Raw genomic sequence first — 22,883 nt, forward strand, 5'->3', positions numbered from 1 at the left:
TCACCCTCTGATCCAACAGGTCCCAGACGTGCTCAATGGGATTGAGATCTGGGTTCTCCGCTGGCCTTGACAGGACACTGATATTACTGTCTTGCAGGAAATCACCCACAGAACGAGCAGTATGGCTGGTGGCATTGTCATGCTGGAGGGTCATGTCAGGATGATCCTGCAGGAAGGATACCACATGAGGGAGGAGGATGTCTTCCCTGTAATGCATAGCGATGAGATTGCCTGCAATGACAACAAGCTCAGTCTGATGATGCTGTGACACAGCTCCCCAGACCATGACAGACTCTCCACCTCCAAATCGATCCCGCTCCAGAGTACAGGCCTCGGTGTAACACTCATTCCTTCGACAATAAACACGAATCCGACCATCACCCCTGGTGAGACAACCACAACTCGTCAGTGAAGAGCACTTTTTGCCAGTCCTGTCTGGTCCAGCGACTGTGGGTTTGTGCCCATAGGCAATGTTGTTGCCGCTGATGTCTGGTGAGGACCTCTGTCTGCAATAGGCTGAGAGTCTGAGCACTGATGGAGGGGTTGTGTGTTCCTGGTGTAACTCAGGCAGTTGTTGTTGCCATCCTGTTCCTGTCCCGCAGATGTGCTGTACCGATCCTGGGTAGGTCTTGTTATACGTGGTCTGCCACTGCTAGGACGATCAGCTTTCCATCCTGTCTCCCTGTAGCGCTGTCTTGGGTGTCTCACAGTACGGACATTGCAATTTATTGCCCAGGTCACATCTGCTGTCCTCATGCCTCCATGCAGCATGCCACGCAGATGAGCAGGGACCCTGGGCACCTTTCTTTTGGTGTTTTTCAGAGTTAGTGTCCTAAGTTTTCATAACTGACTTTAATTGCCTACCGTTTGTAAGCTGTTAGTGTCTTAACGATCGTTCCACATGAGCATGTTCATTAATTGTTTATGGTTCATTGAACAAGCATGGGAAACAGTGTTTAAACCCTTTACAATGAAGATCTGTGAAGTTTTATTTGGATTTTTACAAATTATCTTTGAAAGACAGGGTCCTGAAAAAGGGACGTTTCTTTTTTTTTAGCTGAGTTTTTTTTCCTCAGCTACCTGGTATTGACTCTGTACCGGTACTCCTTCTATATAGTCTCATTATTGCTATTTTATTGTTACTATTTCCTTTTTTTATTTAGCTAATTTTCTTACTTTTCAACTCTGCTTTGTTGAAAAAGGGCTCGTTAGTAAGCATGTCACGGCTCGTCAGTAAAAGCATGTCACGGTAAGGTCTACTACTGATGTATTCGGGGCATGTGACACCATTTGATTTTGAAGTTGATGAAATATGGATTATGACTTGAGGTCCTTAATATATCTTCTTAGTCTTTCTTCGACACTCAGTGCTGTAAATATCCTGGGGGGCTGGCAGTGTGCCCACATTGATGCGTTGGGCACCACCCTCTGAAGAGCCATGTGGTTGCTGTACCAGGCAGTGATGCACCACTGAGAGCATTATGTTGGGCACCACCCTCTGAAGAACCATGTGGTTGCTGTACCAGGCAGCGATGCACCACTGAGAGCATTATGTTGGGCAACACCCTCTGAAGAGCCATGTGGTTGCTGTACCAGGCAGCGATGCACCACTGAGAGCATTGTTGGGCACCACCCTCTGAAGAGCCATGTGGTTGCTGTACCAGGCAGCGATGCACCATTGAGAGCATTCTGTTGGACTTTATCTGTAGAAGTTTATTGGTCTTATGGGCCAATAGGAAATTTCTTCAGGAGTTGGGATATGCAAAAAACGACTTTCCAATTCACGTGTGAAATCAGACAAATATAAGCACCCATCAAATTATAATTATTATTTGTAGTCAACATCATTCTGAAGATGTCGGTGGTCGTTAACCATCCTGATTCTGTGTTTAGCAGAGATCTGTGTATAAATGTCAAAGCATTGCTGTTTTCTTTGCTTTAATAAATAATGAGCTTTTTGAAGTGCAACTTAAGTAATGCTGGTTTTGGGACACCCGCTCGGGGAGATTTAACGATGCTCCTACCAAAGTGCTAACGATGAATTTATCCCTAAATCAATTGTTGTTTCATAACCTCCTCCAAGGGGTGTGCTGACATGGCCATACTCATAATCGTATCTGTAAATTGGCAGTTGGTAATCTGATACTTGTGATTGGGAAGAAGTGTTTTAATATTCTTAAGTATATGTTCGCACAATACCTCCCTGCACGTTCTCGATGCAAAGAAATGTAGATGTAGATACTCATTGTAGATACTCATTTTGTCCAACTACTTGGCACACCCCTATCATCTCCTGTCTCTGTTTGCAGGTAGGAAGGAACGTCAGAAGCAACAGCCCGGTAAACGAGCTCTAAAGGAGACAGAGGAGAAGGACCAACAGCCCGGGAAACGAGCTCTAAAGGAGACCGAGGAGAAGGACCAACAGCCCGGGAAACGAGCTCTAAAGGAGACCGAGGAGAAGGACCAACAGCCCGGGAAACGAGCTCTAAAGGAGACCGAGGAGAAGGACCAACAGCCCGGTAAACGAGCTCTAAAGGAGACCGAGGAGAAGGACCAACAGCCCGGTAAACGAGCTCTAAAGGAGACCGAGGAGAAGGACCAACAGCCCGGGAAACGAGCTCTAAAGGAGACCGAGGAGAAGGACCAACAGCCCGGTAAACGAGCTCTAAAGGAGACCGAGGAGAAGGACCAACAACTCAAAAAGAAACCTAGCGTAGGTGACAAACAGAAGGTGAGTTAATAATTAGTGGCACTGTTTTATTCCTGGTATGTTGCCTTTAGATGTCCCTGTGAGGATGAGTCTGATCTTCCTCTCCTAACTCAAACCCCAGGCTGTGGCAGAGTCCTCCGCCCCCACGAAGAAGAGAAACCGAAAGAAAACGGAGACCCACGTTGAAGGATTCACTAGGTCTAAATCACCAGAGAAAGAACCAGAGAAGATTAAGCCAATCAGGAAGAGGCAGGACTTGGCCATCCAATCAGCAGCTTCCCAGGCCAAGAAGAGGAAGCGAGCAGCAGCAAGTCCTGAGCCAGAGGGCTCTGGCAGTGAGGAGCGTCCAGAGTCCCCCAGTGACAGCATAGACCAGGCCAGCGGGGCCAAGAAGGCAAATGGAGGAGGCCCCAAGAAGGAATCTGTCTGTCAGGTGAGACTCTAGAATGTCTCCACTCATCTCCTGCGGCTGGGTTGGGGGGGGGGGGGGAGGTTCAATGGGACTGGGTTGGGGGGAGGTTTCAATGGGACTGGGTTGGGGGGGGTAGTTTCAATGGGTCTGGGTTGGGGGGGGTTTCAATGGGACTGGGTTGGGGGGGCGACTTCAATGGGACTGGGTTGGGGGGGGGACTGGGTTGGGGGTAGTTTCAATGGGACTGGGTTGGGGGGGGGACTGGTTTCAATGGGACTGGGTTGGGGGGTCAATGGGACTTTCAATGGGACTGGGTTGGGGGGGGTTTCAATGGGACTGGGTTGGGGGGGGGTAGTTTCAATGGGACTGGGTTGGGGGGGTAGTTTCAATGGGACTGGGTTGGGACTGGGTTGGGGGTGGTTTCAATGGGACTGGGTTGGGGACTGGGTTGGGGGGAGTTTCAATGGGACTGGGTCGGGGGGGTTCAGTGGCACTGGGTTGAGGGGGTTCAACTGGGACTGGCACTGGGTTGTGGGGGGAGTTTCAATGGGACTGGGTTGGGGGGGTTTCAGTGGCACTGGGTTGGGCGGGGTTTCAATGGGACTGGGTTGGGGGGGTTCAATGGGACTGGGTTGGGGGGAGTTTCAATGGGACTGGGTTGGGGGGAGTTTCAATGGGACTGGGTTGTGGGGGGGGGGGTCAATGTGTTGCTGACGGTGTGTGTTTGTAGGTGTGTGAGCAGGCTGGAGAGGACGTGGTGCCATGTGAGGGTCAGTGCTGTGGGTCCTTTCACCTCTCCTGTCTAGGATCCACCCTGAAACCACAGGACAAGCTGCTCTGTCCAGACTGCACCTCAGGTAAGAGCAGGGTCATCCTGTCTGTAGCAGCTCAGGTAAGAGCAGGGTCATCCTGTCTGTAGCAGCTCAGGTAAGAGCAGGGTCATCCTGTCTGTAGCAGCTCAGGTAAGAACAGGGTCATCCTGTCTAGCACCTCAGGTAAGATCAGGGTAGCACCTCAGGTAAGAACAGGGTCATCCTGTCTAGCACCTCAGGTAAGATCAGGGTAGCACCTCAGGTAAGAACAGGGTCATCCTGTCTAGCACCTCAGGTAAGATCAGGGTCATCCTGTCTGTAGCACCTCAGGTAAGATCAGGGTCATCCTGTCTGTAGCAGCTCAGGTAAGATCAGGGTCATCCTGTCTGTAGCACCTCAGGTAAGATCAGGGTCATCCTGTCTGTAGCAGCTCAGGTAAGAGCAGGGTCATCCTGTCTGTAGCAGCTCAGGTAAGAGCAGGGTCATCCTGTCTGTAGCAGCTCAGGTAAGAGCAGGGTCATCCTGTCTGTAGCACCTCAGGTAAGATCAGGGTCATCCTGTCTGTAGCACCTCAGTGGTTAACTGTAGCACCTCAGGTAAGATCAGGGTCCATCTCTGTCTGTTTCACCCTGCTCAGGTAAGAGCAGGGTCATCCTGTCTGTAGCAGCTCCGGTGTTCACCCTGACTCATCCTGTCTGTCAGCAGCTCAGTAATGACTGGTTCCCCCCATCTCTCTCCGGTGTTCACCCTGACTCAGTCTCTCTCCGGTGTTCTCCCTGACTCAGTCTCTCTCCGGTGTTCACCCTGACTCCGTCTCTCTCCGGTGTTCACCCTGACTCCGTCTCTCTCCGGTGTTTCACCCTGACTCTGTCTCTCTCCGGTGTTTCACCCTGACTCCGTCTTCTCTCCGGTGTTCACCCTGACTCCGTCTCTCTCCGGTGTTCACCCTGACTCCGTCTCTCTCCGGTGTTTCACCCTGACTCCGTCTCTCTCCGGTGTTCACCCTGACTCCGTTTCTCTCCGGTGTTCACCCTGACTCCGTTTCTCTCCGGTGTTCACCCTGACTCCGTTTCTCTCCGGTGCTCACCCTGACTCCGTCTCTCTCCGGTGCTCTCCCTGACTCCGTCTCTCTCCGGTGTTCTCCCTGACTCAGTCTCTCTCCGGTGTTCACCCTGACTCCGTCTCTCTCCGGTGTTCACCCTGACTCCGTCTCTCTCCGGTGTTCACCCTGACTCCGTCTCTCTCCGGTGTTTCACCCTGACTCCGTCTCTCTCCGGTGTTCACCCTGACTCCGTCTCTCTCCGGTGTTTCACCCTGACTCCGTCTCTCTCCGGTGTTTCACCCTGACTCCGTCTCTCTCCGGTGTTTCACCCTGACTCCGTCTCTCTCCGGTGTTTCACCCTGACTCCGTCTCTCTCCGGTGTTTCACCCTGACTCAGTCTCTCTCCGGTGTTTCACCCTGACTCCGTCTCTCTCCAGGGGTGCACCAGTGTTTCAGTTGTAAGCTGTCGGAGGGGGAGGTGCATCGCTGTAACGTGCTGCACTGTGGGATGTTCTACCATGACTCCTGCGTCCGCAACAATACCCTCACTGTGTTTGACAACAAGGGCTTCCACTGCCCGCTTCACACCTGCATCAGCTGCCACTCCAAACCCAAGGCTACCAAGGGTAAGGGTACCCTAGATTTGCCCCCTAAACCCCAACTCCAAACCCAAGGCTACCCAGGGTGAGGCAGACTGGGACCCTAAACGCTAACCCTTCCCCTGAGTTTATTTATAAGTAGAAACTGGGTGGTTCAAGCCCTGAATGCTGATTGGCTGACAGCCGTGGTATATCAGACCGTATACCAAGGGTATGACAAAACATTTATTTTTACTGCTGTAATAATGTTGGTTACCAGTTTATAATAGCAGTAATAATAGCAATAAGGCACCTCCGCATTACGTCGTGCATAATAACAGCCCTGAGCCGTGGTATTTTAGCCATATACCACACCCCCTTGGGCCTTGTTGCTTAAAGATACCACATGAACATTTGACTAGTTGTCTGAGGTTTGTCTCCCGGTGTATTATCGGTCAGGTGTGTTAATATAATGGTGTGTTAATATAATGGTGTATTGTAGGACAGGTGTGTTAATATAATGGTGTATTGTAGGACAGGTGTGTTAATATAATGGTGTATTGTAGGACAGGTGTGTTAATATAATGGTGTATTGTAGGACAGGTGTGTTAATATAATGGTGTATTGTAGGACCGGTGTGTTAATATAATGTTTTGTAAGTCAGGTGTATTAATATAATGGTGTATTGTAGGACAGGTGTGTTAATATAATGGTGTATTGTAGGACAGGTGTCTTAATATAATGGTGTATTGTAGGACAGGTGTGTTAATATTGTGGTGTATTATCAGTCATGTGTGTTAATATAGTGGTGTATTATCAGTCAGGTGTGTTAATATAATGGTGTATTGTAGGACAGGTGTGTTAATATCGTGGTGTATTATCAGTCAGGTGTGTTAATATAGTGGTGTATTATCAGTCAGGTGTGTTAATATAATGGTGTATTGTAGGACAGGTGTGTTAATATAATGGTGTATTGATATAATGGTGTATTGTAGGACAGGTGTGTTAATATAATGGTGTATTATAGGTCAGGTGTGTTGATATAATGGTGTATTATCAGTCAGGTGTGTTAATATAGTGGTGTATTGTAGGACAGGTGTGTTAATATAATGGTGTGTTAATATAATGGTGTATTATAGGTCAGGTGTGTTAATATAGTGGTGTATTGTAGGACAGGTGTGTTAATATAATGGTGTATTAATATAATGGTGTATTGTAGGACAGGTGTGTTAATATAATGGTGTATTGTAGGACAGGTGTGTTAATATAATGGTGTATTATAGGTCAGGTGTGTTAATATAATGGTGTGTTAATATAATGGTGTATTATAGGTCAGGTGTATTAATATAATGGTGTATTGTAGGACAGGTGTATTAATATAATGGTGTATTGTAGGACAGGTGTATTAATATAATGGTGTATTATAGGTCAGGTGTATTAATATAATGGTGTATTGTAGGACAGGTGTGTTAATATAATGGTGTATTGTAGGACAGGTGTATTAATATAATGGTGTATTGTAGGACAGGTGTGTTAATATAATGGTGTATTGTAGGACAGGTGTGTTAATATAATGGTGTATTATAGGTCAGGTGTGTTAATATAATGGTGTGTTAATATAATGGTGTGTTAATATAATGGTGTATTATAGGTCAGGTGTATTAATAAAATGGTGTATTGTAGGTCAGGTGTGTTAATATAGTGGTGTATTGTAGGACAGGTGTGTTAATATAGTGGTGTATTGTAGGACAGGTGTGTTAATATCGTGGTGTATTGTAGGTCAGGTGTGTTAATATCGTGGTGTATTGTAGGACAGGTGTGTTAATATCGTGGTGTATTGTTGGACAGGTGGTTTAATATCGTGGTGTATTGTAGGACAGGTGTGTTAATATCGTGGTGTATTGTAGGACAGGTGTGTTAATATCGTGGTGTATTGTTGGACAGGTGGTTTAATATCGTGGTGTATTGTAGGACAGGTGTGTTAATATTGTGGTGTATTGTTGGACAGGTGGTTTAATATCGTGGTGTATTGTAGGACAGGTGGTTTAATATCGTGGTGTATTGTAGGACAGGTGTATTAATATCGTGGTGTATTGTAGGACAGGTGTTTTAATATAGTGGTGTATTGTAGGACAGGTGTGTTAATATAATGGTGTATTGTAGGACAGGTGTGTTAATATCGTGGTGTATTGTAGGACAGGTGTGTTAATATAGTGGTGTATTGTAGGACAGGTGTATTAATATCGTGGTGTATTAATATCGTGGTGTATTGTAGGACAGGTGTTTTAATATAGTGGTGTATTGTAGGACAGGTGTGTTAATATAATGGTGTATTGTAGGACAGGTGTATTAATATCGTGGTGTATTGTAGGACAGGTGTGTTAATATAATGGTGTATTGTAGGTAAGCTGATGCGTTGCCTGCGCTGCCCGGTGGCTTACCATACAGGAGAGGTGTGTGTTGCGGCTGGCAGTGAGATGTTGACCCCCACCACCATCATCTGCACCAACCATTTCTCACCCAAGAAGGGCTACAGCCACCACTCTCATGTCAACGTCAGCTGGTGCTTCGTCTGCTCCAAAGGTCAGTATCTACTCCTCTGTAGAACGACAGTAATATTGAAGACTGCTGCTGGAGTCCAAGCAGGAGAACGTGTTGCCTTGTGCATCAGTCAGATACTGTCTGTCGTCCTGTAGGTGGTCAGCTCCTGTGCTGTGAGTCGTGTCCAGCTGCGTTCCATCCAGACTGTCTGAACATCGACATGCCGGATGGCAGCTGGTTCTGTAACGACTGCCGGGCCGGAAAGAAACCCAAATACAGAGACATCATCTGGGTCAAACTGGGCAACTACAGGTCAGTACAGGGACACGGCCATCTACGGGTCAGTACAGGGACACGGCCATCTACGGGTCAGTACAGGGACACGGCCATCTACGGGTCAGTACAGGGACACGGCCAACTACGGGTCAGTACAGGGACACGGCCAACTACGGGTCAGTACAGGGACACGGCCAACTACGGGTCAGTACAGGGACACGGCCAACTACGGGTCAGTACAGGGACACGGCCAACTACGGGTCAGTACAAAACCCGTTTCTTGTCTGCATCGAAGTAGCAGTCCTTGTACCTAGCATCGAGCATGGTGGCGACACAGTAGAGGCTAAGAGAGAATGCCACCAAATCGCTTGTTCACAGCCTCTGGTAGAGTACTTTTCCCCCTCAACAAAAATGCCAACACAGGGTATCACGTCTGCTACAGACGTAGGTGAGCTTTTTTCTCCAGTCAGTTGTTCATAGTGTTTCAAACTTGTTCTCAAATGCCAATGAAACAACAGCAACAAGCACCGTTTTCTCCCCAATTTCGTGGTATCCAATTGCTAGTTCCATTCTTGTCTCATCGCTGCAACTCCCGTACTGACTCGAGAGGCGAATGTCGAGAGCCGTGCGCCCCCGAAACCCAACCAAGCCGCACTGCTTCTTGACACAATGCCCACTTTACCCGGAAGCCAGCCGCACCAATGTGTCGGGGGAAACACCGTGCACCTGGCAACCTTGGCTAGCACGCGCTGCGCCCGGCCCGCCACAGGAGTCGCTGGTGCGCGATGAGACAAGGACACCCCTACCGACCAAGCCCTCCCTAACCCGGACGACGCTAGGCCAATTGTGCATCGCCCCATGGACCTCCCGGTCGTGACAGAGCCTGGGCGCGAACCCAGAGTCTCTGATGGGACAGCTGGCGCTGCAGTACAGCGCCCTTAACCACTGCGCCACCCGGGAGGCCTGACTGCTGGACTTGTTACGTTACGTCATCTAAATCAAATCCAATTTTATTTTACCACATACACATGTTATTAGCAAATGTTATTGGTCACATGGTTAGCAGATGGTATTGGTCACATGGGCAGCAGATGGTATTGGTCACATGATTAGCAGATGGTATTGGTCACATGATTAGCAGATGGTATTGGTCACATGGTCAGCAGATGTTATTGGTCACATGGTCAGCAGATGGTATTGGTCACATGGTTAGCAGATGGTATTGGTCACGTACACCTGGTCAGCAGATGTTAATTTTTTATTTTATTTTTTATTTTACCTTTATTTAACGAGGCAAGTCAGTTAAGAACACATTCTTATTTTCAATGACGGCCTGGGAACAGTGGGTTAACTGCCTGTTCAGGGGCAGAACGACAGATTTTGTACCTTGTCAGCTCGGGGATTTGAACTTGCAACATTTCGGTTATATAGGCTACCCTGCCGCCCCAATGGTCACGTACACCTGGTTAGCAGATGCTAATGGTCACGTACACCTGGTTAGCAGATGCTAATGGTCGCGCGCGGTTAGCAGATGCTAATGGTCGCGCGCGGTTAGCAGATGCTAATGGTCGCGCGCGGTTAGCAGATGCTAATGGTCGCGCGCGGTTAGCAGATGCTAATGGTCGCGCGCGTTAGCAGATGCTAATGGTCGCGCGCGGTTAGCAGATGCTAATGGTCGCGCGCGGTTAGCAGATGCTAATGGTCGCGCGCGTTAGCAGATGCTAATGGTCGCGCGCGGTTAGCAGATGCTAATGGTCGCGCGCGTTAGCAGATGCTAATGGTCGCGCGCGGTTAGCAGATGCTAATGGTCGCGCGCGGTTAGCAGATGCTAATGGTCGCGCGCGGTTAGCAGATGCTAATGGTCGCGCGCGGTTAGCAGATGCTAATGGTCGCGCGCGGTTAGCAGATGCTAATGGTCGCGCGCGGTTAGCAGATGCTAATGGTCGCGCGCGGTTAGCAGATGCTAATGGTCGCGCGCGGTTAGCAGATGCTTGTGCTTCTAACAATTCCCCAAGAACTACCTAAAGGGGTTGATGAGTATATGTACATGTAAGTATATGGATGAGTGATGGCTGAGCGGCATAGGTGCAATAGATGGTATAAAATCCAGTATATACATGTGAAATGAGTAATGTAAGATATGTAAACATTATTAAAGTGGCATTGTTTTCCTGTGACTAGTGATCCATTTATTGAAGTGGCCAGTGATTAGGTCTCCATGTAGGCAGCAGCCTCTCTGAGTTATTGATGGCTGTTTATCAGTCTGATGGCCTTGAGATAGAAGCTGTTTCTCAGTCTCTCAGTCCCAGCTTTGATGCCCCTGTACGGACCCCGCCTTCTGGATGATAGCGGGGTGAACAGGCAGTGGCTCGGGTGGTTGTTGTCCTTGATGATCTTTATGGCCTTCCTGTGACATCGGGTGGTGTAGGTGTCCTGGAGGGCAGGTAGTTTGCCCCCGGTGATGCTTTGTGCAGACCTCACCACCCTCTGGAGAGCCTTACGGTTGTGGCCGGTGCAGTTGCCGTACCAGGCTGTGAAACATCCCGACACGATGCTCTCGATTGTGCATCTGTAAAAGTTTGTCAGGGTTTTGGGTGACAAGCCATATTTCTTCAGCCCCCTGAGGTTGAAGAGGCGCTGTTGAGCCTTCTTCACCACCCTGTCTGTGTGTGTGGACCATTTCAGTTTGTCCGTGATGTGTACGCCCAGGAACTTAAAACTTACTACCCTCTCCACTACTGTCCCTTCGATGTGGATTGGGGGGTGCTCTCTCTCCTGTTTCCTGAAGTTCACGATCGTCTTCTTTGTTTTGTTGACGTTGGGTGAGAGGTTATTTTCCTGACACCACACTCCGATTGCCCACACCTCCTCCCTGTAGGCCGTCTCGTCGTTGTTTGGTGATGAAGCCCACTACTGTTGTCTGCAAACTTGATGATTGAGTTGGAAGCGTGCATGGCCACGCAGTTGTGGGTGAACAGGGAGTACATGAGAGGGCTGAGCACACACCCTTGTGGGGCCCCAGTGTTGAGGATCAGCAAAGAGATGTTGTTTCCTACATTCACCACCTGGGGGTGGCCGGTCAGAAAGTCCAGGAAAATCCTGAAAATACTATGTTATATTGGTATGCACATCAGAACTAGACATCGGGCCAATGCCTATGTTGGCATTTTTAGCTAGGAGTGCCAAGTCTAGGTCCAAGGGGCTTCTAAACAGCTTCTACCCCCAAGCCATAAGACTCCTGAACATCTAGGTATATGCCTACCCAGACTATTTTCACTGCCCCCTTCCTATTTTATGCTGTTGCTACTGTGTTATCTATGCATAGTCACTGTAATAACTCTATCTACATGTTCATATTGTTATTTTACTGCTGCTCTTTAATTATTTGCTACTTTCATTTATTTAAAAAGGTTTGTGGTATTTTTCCTAACTGCATTGTTGGTTAAGGGCTTGTTCGTCAGCATTTCACTGTAAGGTCTACTATACCTGTTGTATTTGGCGCATGAGACTCAAGCTTAAAAATCCTTATTTAACCTGTCTTCTAGAACATTCTGTGTATATGTTATAGACCATTGTGTGTGGGCTTCTGCTGTATACCATATATACATTATACCGGGGTATTTAGAAATAGCCACGGGATGGTTTTTCAATAGCGTCAATACCGTTGAAACAATTTCTTTAAGGTTTTTCTATACATTTGAATATGTGTAGTTCCATTTGAATTAAATACCTGCAGTGAACTTGTGCAATATATTCGATTATAATTTGTAAGTCGCTCTGGATAAGAGCGTCTGCTAAATGACTTAAATGTAAATGTAAATGTAGATTGCATTCTTCATTTCATCTGTCACATTATTTTACATTATGAAACTTACCATAGTCCCCCAGAACAGCTGACCCAGTCACATTATGTAGTTACCATAGTCCCCCAGAACAGCTGACCCAGTCACATTATGTAGTTACCATAGTCCCCCAGAACAGCTGACCCAGTCACATTATGTAGTTACCATAGTCCCCCAGAACAGCTGACCCAGTCACATTATGAAGTTACCATAGTCCCCCAGAACAGCTGACCCAGTCACATTATGTAGTTACCATAGTCCCCCAGAACAGCTGACCCAGTCACATTATGAAGTTACCATAGTCCCCCTCAGAACAGCTGACCCAGTCACATTATGAAGTTACCATAGTCCCCCAGAACAGCTGACCCAGTCACATTATGTAGTTACCATAGTCCCCCAGAACAGCTGACCCAGTCACATTATGTAGTTACCATAGTCCCCCAGAACAGCTGACCCAGTCACATTATGTAGTTACCATAGTCCCCCAGAACAGCTGACCCAGTCACATTATGTAGTTACCATAGTCCCCCAGAACACATGAGAAAGTGGGAACAGGTGAGTCCAGCTGTGTATTGACAGGGTCGCGTTTTATATCCAAAGTCTTTTTTGCTTCAATAAAGTGATCAGGACCGTGCAACTATAGTGTTCCTTCACAGAAAATACATTCGTGCAACACATCAGGCCAAAAATAACTTCATTTTCATCAGATGACAACTATAATAATAATATATGCCATTTAGCAGACGCTTTTATCCAAAGCGACTTACAGTCATGTGTGCATACATTCTACGTATGGGTGGTCCCGGGGATCGAACCCACTACCCTGGCGTTACAAACGCCATGCTCTACCAACTGAGCTACAGAAGGACCACAACTGAAGTGTAATGATGTTTGTCTGACAGCCACAAAAGTAAATGAACCTACAATGAAAAGCAAGGTATTTTTTTCAAAAACGATGCATGGTCAACATTTCTAATGTTTAGGCCTACCATAGGAAGAATGTAGGCAGCTACATTTCCTAATGTTTTGCTTTAAGTTAAACTTGCATTTAACAGGAGAAAAGTAGAGCGAAAAGTAACTTCATATCAGTCAGAGCGCAGCCTGCTGATAGAAGGTATCAGTCAGAGCGCTGCCCGCTGATAGAAGGTATCAGTCAGAGCGCTGCTAGAAGGTATCAGTCAGAGCGCTGCTAGAAGGTATCAGTCAGAGCGCTGCTAGAAGGTACCAGTCAGAGCGCCGCTAGAAGGTACCAGTCAGAGCGCCGCTAGAAGGTATCAGTCAGAGCGCCGCTAGAAGGTATCAGTCAGAGCGCCGCTAGAAGGTATCAGTCAGAGCGCTGCCTGCTGATAGAAGGTATCAGTCAGAGCGCTGCCCGCCGATAGAAGGTATCAGTCAGAGCGCTGCTAGAAGGTATCAGTCAGAGCGCTGCTAGAAGGTATCAGTCAGAGCGCTGCCTGCTGATAGAAGGTATCAGTCAGAGCGCTGCCTGCTGCTAGAAGGTATCAGTCAGAGCGCTGCTAGAAGGTATCAGTCAGAGCGCTGCTAGAAGGTATCAGTCAGAGCGCTGCTAGAAGGTATCAGTCAGAGCGCTGCTAGAAGGTATCAGTCAGAGCGCTGCTAGAAGGTATCAGTCAGTCAGAAGCAGTCTGCTAGAAGGTATCAGTCAGAGCGCTGCCCGAAGGTATCATCAGAGCTGCTAGAAGGTATCAGTCAGAGCGCTGCTAGAAGGTATCAGTCAGAGCGCTGCTAGAAGGTATCAGTCAGAGCACTGCCTGCTGATAGAAGGTATCAGTCAGAGCGCTGCCTGCTGATAGAAGGTATCAGTCAGAGCGCTGCTAGAAGGTATCAGTCAGAGCGCTGCCCGCCGATAGAAGGTATCAGTCAGAGCGCTGCTAGAAGGTATCAGTCAGAGCGCTGCTAGAAGGTATCAGTCAGAGCGCTGCTAGAAGGTATCAGTCAGAGCGCTGCTAGAAGAGATCAGTCAGAGCGCTGCTAGAAGGTATCAGTCAGAGCGCCGCTAGAAGGTATCAGTCAGAGCGCTGCCTGCTGCTAGAAGGTATCAGTCAGAGCGCTGCTAGAAGGTATCAGTCAGAGCGCTGCTAGAAGGTATCAGTCAGAGCGCTGCTAGAAGGTATCAGTCAGAGCGCTGCTAGAAGGTATCAGTCAGAGCGCTGCTAGAAGGTATCAGTCAGAGCGCTGCTAGAAGGTATCAGTCAGAGCGCTGCTAGAAGGTATCAGTCATAATCTTAGGTCTTCTGATATCTCTTTTGTTCGAGGCATGGTTCACATCAGGCAATGCTTCGTGTGAATCGCAAACTAATATTTTGTGAGTTTTTTTATATTGCAGGACAGCTCTAACTAACATCTCCAATCTCGTCTCATTGATTGGACTCCAGGCTAGTCTTGACTCCAATTATCTTTTGAAAAAGTAATTAGCCGAGGGGTTCACAAACTTTTTCCAAACTACACTGTGAATGTTTAAAATAAGTAATCAATATAGGCCATAAAAATACTATTGTTGTGACTTGGAGGAAGATCAGGATTCTCATATACTTTTTTCTTGCAACTATATGTAGAACTTGAAGCTGGAGTGCCTGCAACAGAAACGTATTTTCTGGTTGTTGTCATATTTAGCTAACAGCCTCAATGGAAATGTGCTATTATTTATGCTTTAGCATACTGGTGATAGATTCCCAATGGCCTTTTTCCCCCTTTTTTAAAAACCATAAATCCTGGAGTGAGAGAAGGACGATATGAACATCTGGATACCACCCGACCCTGTGTGTGTGTGAGTGTTAGAACACTGTTTCATTTCCCTTGTTATGTCCAGGTGGTGGCCTGCAGAGATCCAGCACCCCCGGAACATCCCCACCAACATCCAGCACCTTCGCCACAAAATCGGAGAGTTCCCAGTCTACTTCTTTGGTTCTAAGGACTACTTCTGGACGCACCAGGGTCGAGTTTTCCCCTACATGGAGGGAGACAGGGGCAGCAGGGTCCAGAAGACTGGGATAGGGAAGGTCTTCAAGAACGGTAAACTCACCTATGGAATATTAAGCCATTCTGTCCTTTCTTGGACAAAAGATTCTTCTAAGAACTTCAGTTGTTGACACTAACTTTCTAAGGCTGCAATTAGAATAATAATCATCAATTGGAGTTCTTTCCAAGAATAACAAGACAAACACAATTGATCAACATTTTAATAACACTCATTAAACATAATGAGAATAATCATGAGATGAGAAGACCTGCAGATCCTGAACATTAAATGTAATAGTCAGTCTGTGATCCGTCTGTTGTAGCTTGTCCTGAGTTTGTGTCCTTATGCTTGTTGCTCTTATCTGTTAGCTCCTTGCTTGAGTTTCAGAGGCTAAACTCTCATTTTTCCTTCTGTCCTTGACGGTGGTCTATAGTGTACCGTTAGGGTTACACTAGCTCTGTCCTTGAAGGTGATCTATAGTGTACCGTTCAGGTTACACTAGCTTTGTCCTTGAAGGTGATCTATAGTGTACCGTTAGGGTTACACTAGCTCTGTCCTTGAAGGTGATCTATAGTGTACCGTTCAGGTTACACTAGCTTTGTCCTTGAAGGTGATCTATAGTGTACCGTTAGGGTTACACTAGCTCTGTCCTTGAAGGTGATCTGTAGTGTACCGTTAGGGTTACACTAGCTCTGTCCTTGAAGGTGGTCTGTAGTGTACCGTTCAGGTTACACTAGCTCTGTCCTTGAAGGTGATCTGTAGTGTACCGTTAGGGTTACACTAGCTCTTTTACAGTCTTATGCTTTTGAGATTCTTTTTGAGTGTTTAGTGCATGGGCACTTCCGTCCCAATTTCTCTACTCGATTACAGGTACTATTCCCTAAAAGGAACTTTTTCCATAATTTATCAAATTACCATTTTTGGACATTTAAAGGCAAAGATCCAGGCCTTGTAGACGGGTTGCTGGAGATGGAGGTGCTTGTGTCCAGAGTTGAGAGGTCCAGCAGGATAAGAGGCTAAGATAGTGTGGGGGAGACAGCAGTCCTTTTGACCCGAGGTGTGAACGGACACTTTTATATGACCCTTTGTCTTGGAGAAAAAGGAACTCAGTCATCCATAACAGTTCAGTGTTTTAGACAGTAAAATAATGCTCCTCATATTACTTTTGTGCCTGTTTATAGTATCACTAAGACAACTGAAGATAACAGTAGTCTGTCTCTCCAGCGCTTTTGGAGGCAGAGAATCGCTTCAAGGAGATCAAGATGGAACGGGAGGCCAAGGAGACGCAGGAGAACAACAGGAAACCACCTCCGTACAAATACATCAAGGTCTGAACTCTATAAACCCTTTGTAACAACTGCACTCTTACTTCCTGAAACTCAGTCTATAATCCTTCAAACTCGGTCCATATTTAGTCCTTCAAACTCAGTCCATATTTAGTCCTTCAAACTCAGTCCATCTTAGTCCTTCAAACTCAGTCCATCTTAGTCCTTCAAACTCAGTCCATCTTAGTCCTTCAAACTCAGTCCATCTTAGTCCTTCAAACTCAGTCCATCTTAGTCCTTCAAACTCAGTCCATCTTAGTCCTTCAAACTCAGTCCATCTTAGTCCTTCAAACTCAGTCCATCTTTGTCCTTCAAACATGCACGCCTCCAACTCTATCATCAAGTTTGCAGACGACACTACAGTGGTAGGCTTGATTACCAACAACGACGAGACGGCCTACAGGGAGGAGGTGAGGGCCCTCGGAGTGTAGTGTCAGGAAAATAACCTCACACTCGACGTCAACAAAACTAAGGAGATGATTGTGGACTTCAGGAAACAGCAGAGGGAACACCCCCCTATCCACATCGATGGGACAGTAGTGGAGAAGGTGGAATGTTTTAAGTTCCTCGGCATACACATCACAGACAAGCTGAAATGGTCCACCCACACAGACAGCGTGGTGAAGAAGGTGCATCAGCGCCTCTTCAACCTCAGGAGACTGAAGAAATTCGGCTTGTCACCAAAAGCACTCACAAACTTCTACAGAAATGTATTTTATTTTTTATTTTTTTTAAAAATTTTTTTACTAGGCAAGTCAGTTAAGAACAAGTTCTTATTTTCAATGACGGCCTAGGAACAGTGGGTTAACTGCCTGTTCAAGGGCAGAACGACAGATTTTGTACCTTGTCAGCTCAGGGATTTGAACTTGCAACCTTTCGGTTACTAGTCCAATGCTCTAACCACTAGGCTACCCTGCCGCCCCATAATGCACAATTGAGAGCATCCTGTCGGGCTGTATCACCGCCTGGTACGGCAACTGCTCCGCCCACAACCGTAAGGCTCTCCAGAGGGTAGTGAGGTCTGCACAACGCATCACCGGGTGCAAACTACCTGCCCTCCAGGACACCTACACCACCCGATGTCACAGAAAGGCCATAAAGATCATCAAGGACAACAACCTCCCGAGCCACTGCCTGTTCACCCCGCTATCATCCAGAAGGCGAGGTCAGTACAGGTGCATCAAAGCAGGAACCAAGAGACTGAAAAACAGCTTCTATCTCACGGCCATCAGACTGTTAAACAGCCACCACTAACATTGAGTGGCTGCCAACATACTGACTCAACTCCAGCCACTTTAATAATGGAAAATTGGATGTAATAAATGTATCACTAGTCACTTTAAACAATGGCACTTTATATAATGTTTACATACCCTACATTACTCATCTCATATGTATATACTCTATGCCAGGACAGCGGAGTCAATCACCACCTTCCGGAGACACCTGAAACCCCACCTCTTTAAGGAATCCAATTTGTAAGTCGCTCTGGATAAGAGCGTCTGCTAAATGACTTAAATGTAAATGTAAATGAATACCTAGGATAGGATAAGTAATCCCTCTCACCCCACCCCCCCTAAGTTTTAGATGCACTATTGTTAAGTGACTGTCCCACTGGATGTCATAAGGTGAATGCACCAATCGCTCTGGATCCAAATGACTTAAATTTAAATATTTATATGTACATATTCTTATTCAGCCCTTTACACTTGTGTGTATAAGATAGTTGTTGTGGAATTGTTAGATTACTTGATAGATATTACTGCACGGCCGGAACTAGAAGCACAAGCATTTCGGTACACTCGCATTAACATCTGCTAACCATGTGACCAATAAAATTTGATTTGACCTTAGTCCTTTAACGCGGTCCACCTTAGTCCTTTAAACGCGGTCCACCTTAGTCCTTTAAACGCGGTCCACCTTAGTCCTTTAAACGCGGTCCACCTTAGTCCTTTAAACGCGGCCCACCGTAGTCCTTTAAACGCGGCCCACCTTAGTCCTTTAAACGCGGTCCACCTTAGTCCTTTAAACGCGGCCCACCTTAGTCCTTTAAACGCACACAACGACGAGACTGGAGACTTATGAATCACTCAGGGTTGTGCAGCACACGCCAGGTGATCTAGTTACAGTATGGAATTCACAACTAGATGTTTGCCAGCTAGATATCTGCTAACTTAATAGTTAACTGTCTAAAATGTGCTAAATGCTCTGCAATTGTGCAGTTTGTTTGCTAATTAGTAGCTAATTAGCTAAATGGGTAGCTTCTTCCAAATCAAGCTGCACTTCGTAACAGAGAATCCCCTGGATCAAGTGCTGTCTAATATTTGTTTCGTGCAGCAAATGCGTTTGAACTTATTCCTTCAAACTTTGTCCAGTTGGATATTTGTAATATATGTTCTCCCCTGTATGTTCTGCAGATCAACAAGCCCTGTGGCCGGGTGCAGGTCTACACAGCCGACGTATCAGAGATCCCCAAGTGTAACTGTAAGCCCACAGACGAGAAGCCGTGTGGGTTTGAGTCAGAATGCCTGAACAGGATGTTGATGTACGAGTGCCACCCTCAGGTCTGTCCCAACGCAGAGCGATGCTGCAACCAGGACTTCACCAAGAGACACTACCCAGAGACGAAGATCATCAAGACTGCTGGCAAGGGCTGGGGCCTGGTGGCACTACGGGATATTAAGAAGGTGTGTGTGTGTGTGTGTGTGTGTGTGTGTGTGTGTGTGTGTGTGTGTGTGTGTGTATACAGTTTACATACACCTTAGCAAATGCATTTAAACTCAGTTTACACCTTAGCAAATACATTTAAACTCAGTTTACACCTTAGCAAATACATTTAAACTCAGTATTTCACAATTCCTGACATTTAATCCTAGTAAATATTCCCTTTCTTAGGTCAGTTAGGATCACCACTTTATTTTAAGAATGTGAAATGTCAGAATAATAGTAGAGAGAATTATTTATTTCAGCTTTTATTTATTTCATCACATTCCCAGTGGGTCAGAAGTTTACATACACTCAATTAGTATTTGGTAGCATTGCCTTTAAATTGTTTAACTTGGGTCAAACGTTCCGGATAGCCTTCCATAAACTTGCTCGCACAAGCTTTTTCAGATCTGCCCACAAATTTTGAGGTCAGGGCTTTGTGATGGCCACTCCAATACCTTGACTTTGTTGTCCTTAAGCCATTTTGCCACAACTTTGGAAGTATGCTTGGGGTCATTGTCCATCTGGAAGACCCTTTTGCAACCAAGCTTTAACTTCCTGACTGACATCCTAACATGATGCTGCCACCCCCTGCTTCACGGTTGGGATGGTGTTCTTCAGCTTGCAAGCCTCTCACTTTTTCCTCCTAACATAATGATGGTCATTATGGCCAAACAGTTCTATTTTTGTTTCATCAGACCAGAGGACATTTCTCCAAAAAGTACGATCTTTGTCCCCATGTGCAGTTGCAAACCATAGTCTGGCTTTTTTATGGCAGATTTTGAGCTGTGGCTTCTTCCTTGCTGAGTGGCCTTTCAGGTTATGTCAATATAGGACTCGTTTTACTGTGGATATAGATACTTTTGTACCTGTTTTCTCCAGCATCTTGACAAGGTCCTTTGCTGTTGTTCTGGGATTGAGTTGCACTTTTCACACCAAAGTACGTTCATCTCTAGGAGACAGAACGCGTCTCCTTCCTGAGCGGTATGACGGCTGCATGGTCCCATGGTGTTTATACTTGCGTACTATTGTTTGTACAGATGAATGTGGTACCTTCAGGTGTTTGGAAATTGCTCCCAAGGATGAACCAAACTTGTGGAGGTCTACTATATTTTTTCTGAGGTCTTGGCTGATTTCTTTAGATTTTCCCATGATGTCAAGCAGAGGCACTGAGTTTGAAGATAAGCCTTGAAATAAATCGACAGGTACACCTCTAATTGACTCAAATTATGTCAATTAGCCTATCAGAAGCTTCTAAAGCCATGACATATTTTCTGGAATTTTCCAAGCTGTTTAAAGGCACAGTCAACTTAGTGTATGTAAACTTCTGACCCACTGGAGTTGTGATACCGTGAATTAGAAGTGAAATAATCTGTCTGTAAACAATTGTTGGAAAAATTACTTGTGTCATGCACAATGTAGATGTCCTAACCGACTTGCCAAAACTAGTTTGTTAACAAGACATTTGTGGAGTGGTTGAGAAACAAGTTTTAATGACTCCAACCTAAGTGTATGTAAACTTCCGACTTCAACTGTACATCTCGTGTCTTTATGCAAACTGGAAACCACACATACTGAGGCCACATTTATTGTAGCTGGGGATTTTAACAAAGCAAATTTGAGGAAAACGCTACCGAAGTTCTATCAGCACTGACTGCTCGGGTAAAACACTGGACCACTGCTACTACCCCTTTCGAAATGCCGACAAGGCCCTCCCCCTGCCCTACCTTCGGCAAATCAGAACACGACTCCATTTTACTACTCCCTTCCTATAGGCAGAATCAGGAAGCACCCATTTTAATGTCTTTTCAACATTAACTAAACAATGTAACTGGGAATCTAAATGGCCTGCCCGTACTCCAATATTTGACAATAATGACTTGCCTTTTGCATCCCCCCCAATGATCTGAATGTGGAATCTGTACCGTTTCCGATTTATCATGGACAGTAATGGTTTTGAGATTTGAAAAGTCCAAGATTTGAAGACTACTCCTTTTCTCTATATTTTCAACTTAGGTCAGCTATGCTGTCCTCTGGAGTCCCTTGGGAAACCCAACTACCAAACCATCCAATGATGGGATTTAGAAATCTGGGCTCCGAAAAGGTTGACTAATTTCATACCCATACTTGACATAGTTCAGTTAAAGCCCAACACATATAAACAATAAATACACTGATTGTATAAAACTTGATTTTTAATTATTGAGAAAATTGAGACATGGATTGTGTATTTGTGCCATTCAGAGGGTTAATGGGCAAGACGAACGATTCAAGTGCCTTTGAACAGGGTACGGTAGTAAGTGCCAGATGCAGCGGTTTGTGTCAAGAACTGCAAATTTGCTGTGTTTTTCACGCTCAACAGTTTCCTGTGAGTATCAAGAATGGTCCACCCAGAGGGGTGGTATAGGGAGGGGTTTTATGGGGGTGCCTGGAGGGTCAGGATGGTGAATTGTCTGTCTGATTTGAACCCTTCACAGAAGAAAAAGTTGTATCTGTGATCTGATTGGTTGATGGTGTTTCAGTGATCTGATTGGTTGATGAACGTTAATCGGTGATCTGATTGGTTGATGAGGGTGTATCAGTAGTCTGACTGGGTGATGCTGTATCACTGATTTGATATGTTGCCTCTCCTGCAGGGTGAGTTTGTGAATGAGTACATCGGAGAGCTGATCGATGAAGAGGAATGTCGCTCCAGGATCAAGTACTACCAGGAGAATGACATCACTCACTTCTACATGCTCACCATCGACAAGGTAAACTATGACATCACTCACTTCTATATGCTCACCATCGACAAGGTAAACTATGACATCACTCACTTCTACATGCTCTGGACACTGACCTGTTATAATGTTACTGCTGGCCTGGACACTGACCTGTTATAATGTTACTGCTGGCCTGGACACTGACCTGTTATAATGTTACTGCTGGCCTGGACACTGACCTGTTATAATGTTACTGCTGGCCTGGACACTGACCTGGTATAATGTTACTGCTGGCCTGGACACTGACCTGACCTGTTATAATGTTACTGCTGGCCTGGACACTGGCCTGTTATAATGTTACTGCTGGCCTGGACACTGGCCTGTTATAATGTTACTGCTGACCTGTTATAATGTTACTGCTGGCCTGGACACTGGCCTGACCTGTTATAATGTTACTGCTGGCCTGGACACTGGACACTGACCTGTTATAATGTTACTGCTGGCCTGGATACTGGACTGACCTGTTATAATGTTGCTGCTGGCCTGGACACTGGACTGACCTGTTATAATGTTACTGCTGGACACTGGACTGACCTGTTATAATGTTACTGCTGGCCTGGACACTGACCTGTTATAATGTTACTGCTGGCCTGGACACTGGACTGGCCTGTTATAATGTTACTGCTGGCCTGGACACTGACCTGTTATAATGTTACTGCTGGCCTGGACACTGACCTGTTATAATGTTACTGCTGGCCTGGACACTGACCTGTTATAATGGTACTGCTGGCCTGGACACTGACCTGTTATAATGGTACTGCTGGCCTGGACACTGACCTGTTATAATGTTACTGCTGGCCTGGACACTGACCTGTTATAATGTTACCGCTGGCCTGGACACTGACCTGTTATAATGTTACTGCTGGCCTGGACACTGACCTGTTATAATGTTAC

At 46.2% G+C, this 22,883-nt stretch overlaps 1 protein-coding gene across 1 annotated transcript in view; it reads left to right on the plus strand.

Moving 5' to 3' along the window:
- nsd2 (nuclear receptor binding SET domain protein 2) overlaps window positions 1-22,883 on the plus strand; it is a 59,324-nt gene that overhangs the window by 26,880 nt on the left and 9,561 nt on the right. The window contains exons 7-16 of the mRNA XM_046367758.1: window positions 2,310-2,731; window positions 2,832-3,143; window positions 3,853-3,979; window positions 5,414-5,602; window positions 7,958-8,137; window positions 8,251-8,407; window positions 15,044-15,246; window positions 16,418-16,521; window positions 18,936-19,205; window positions 21,861-21,977. Coding sequence (XP_046223714.1) covers window positions 2,310-2,731; window positions 2,832-3,143; window positions 3,853-3,979; window positions 5,414-5,602; window positions 7,958-8,137; window positions 8,251-8,407; window positions 15,044-15,246; window positions 16,418-16,521; window positions 18,936-19,205; window positions 21,861-21,977 — 2,081 coding nt within the window. The remainder of the gene's footprint in view (window positions 1-2,309; window positions 2,732-2,831; window positions 3,144-3,852; window positions 3,980-5,413; window positions 5,603-7,957; window positions 8,138-8,250; window positions 8,408-15,043; window positions 15,247-16,417; window positions 16,522-18,935; window positions 19,206-21,860; window positions 21,978-22,883) is intronic.

The sequence above is a fragment of the Oncorhynchus gorbuscha genome, linkage group LG10, assembly GCF_021184085.1.
Source record: "Oncorhynchus gorbuscha isolate QuinsamMale2020 ecotype Even-year linkage group LG10, OgorEven_v1.0, whole genome shotgun sequence".
Classification (NCBI taxonomy): domain Eukaryota; kingdom Metazoa; phylum Chordata; class Actinopteri; order Salmoniformes; family Salmonidae; genus Oncorhynchus; species Oncorhynchus gorbuscha.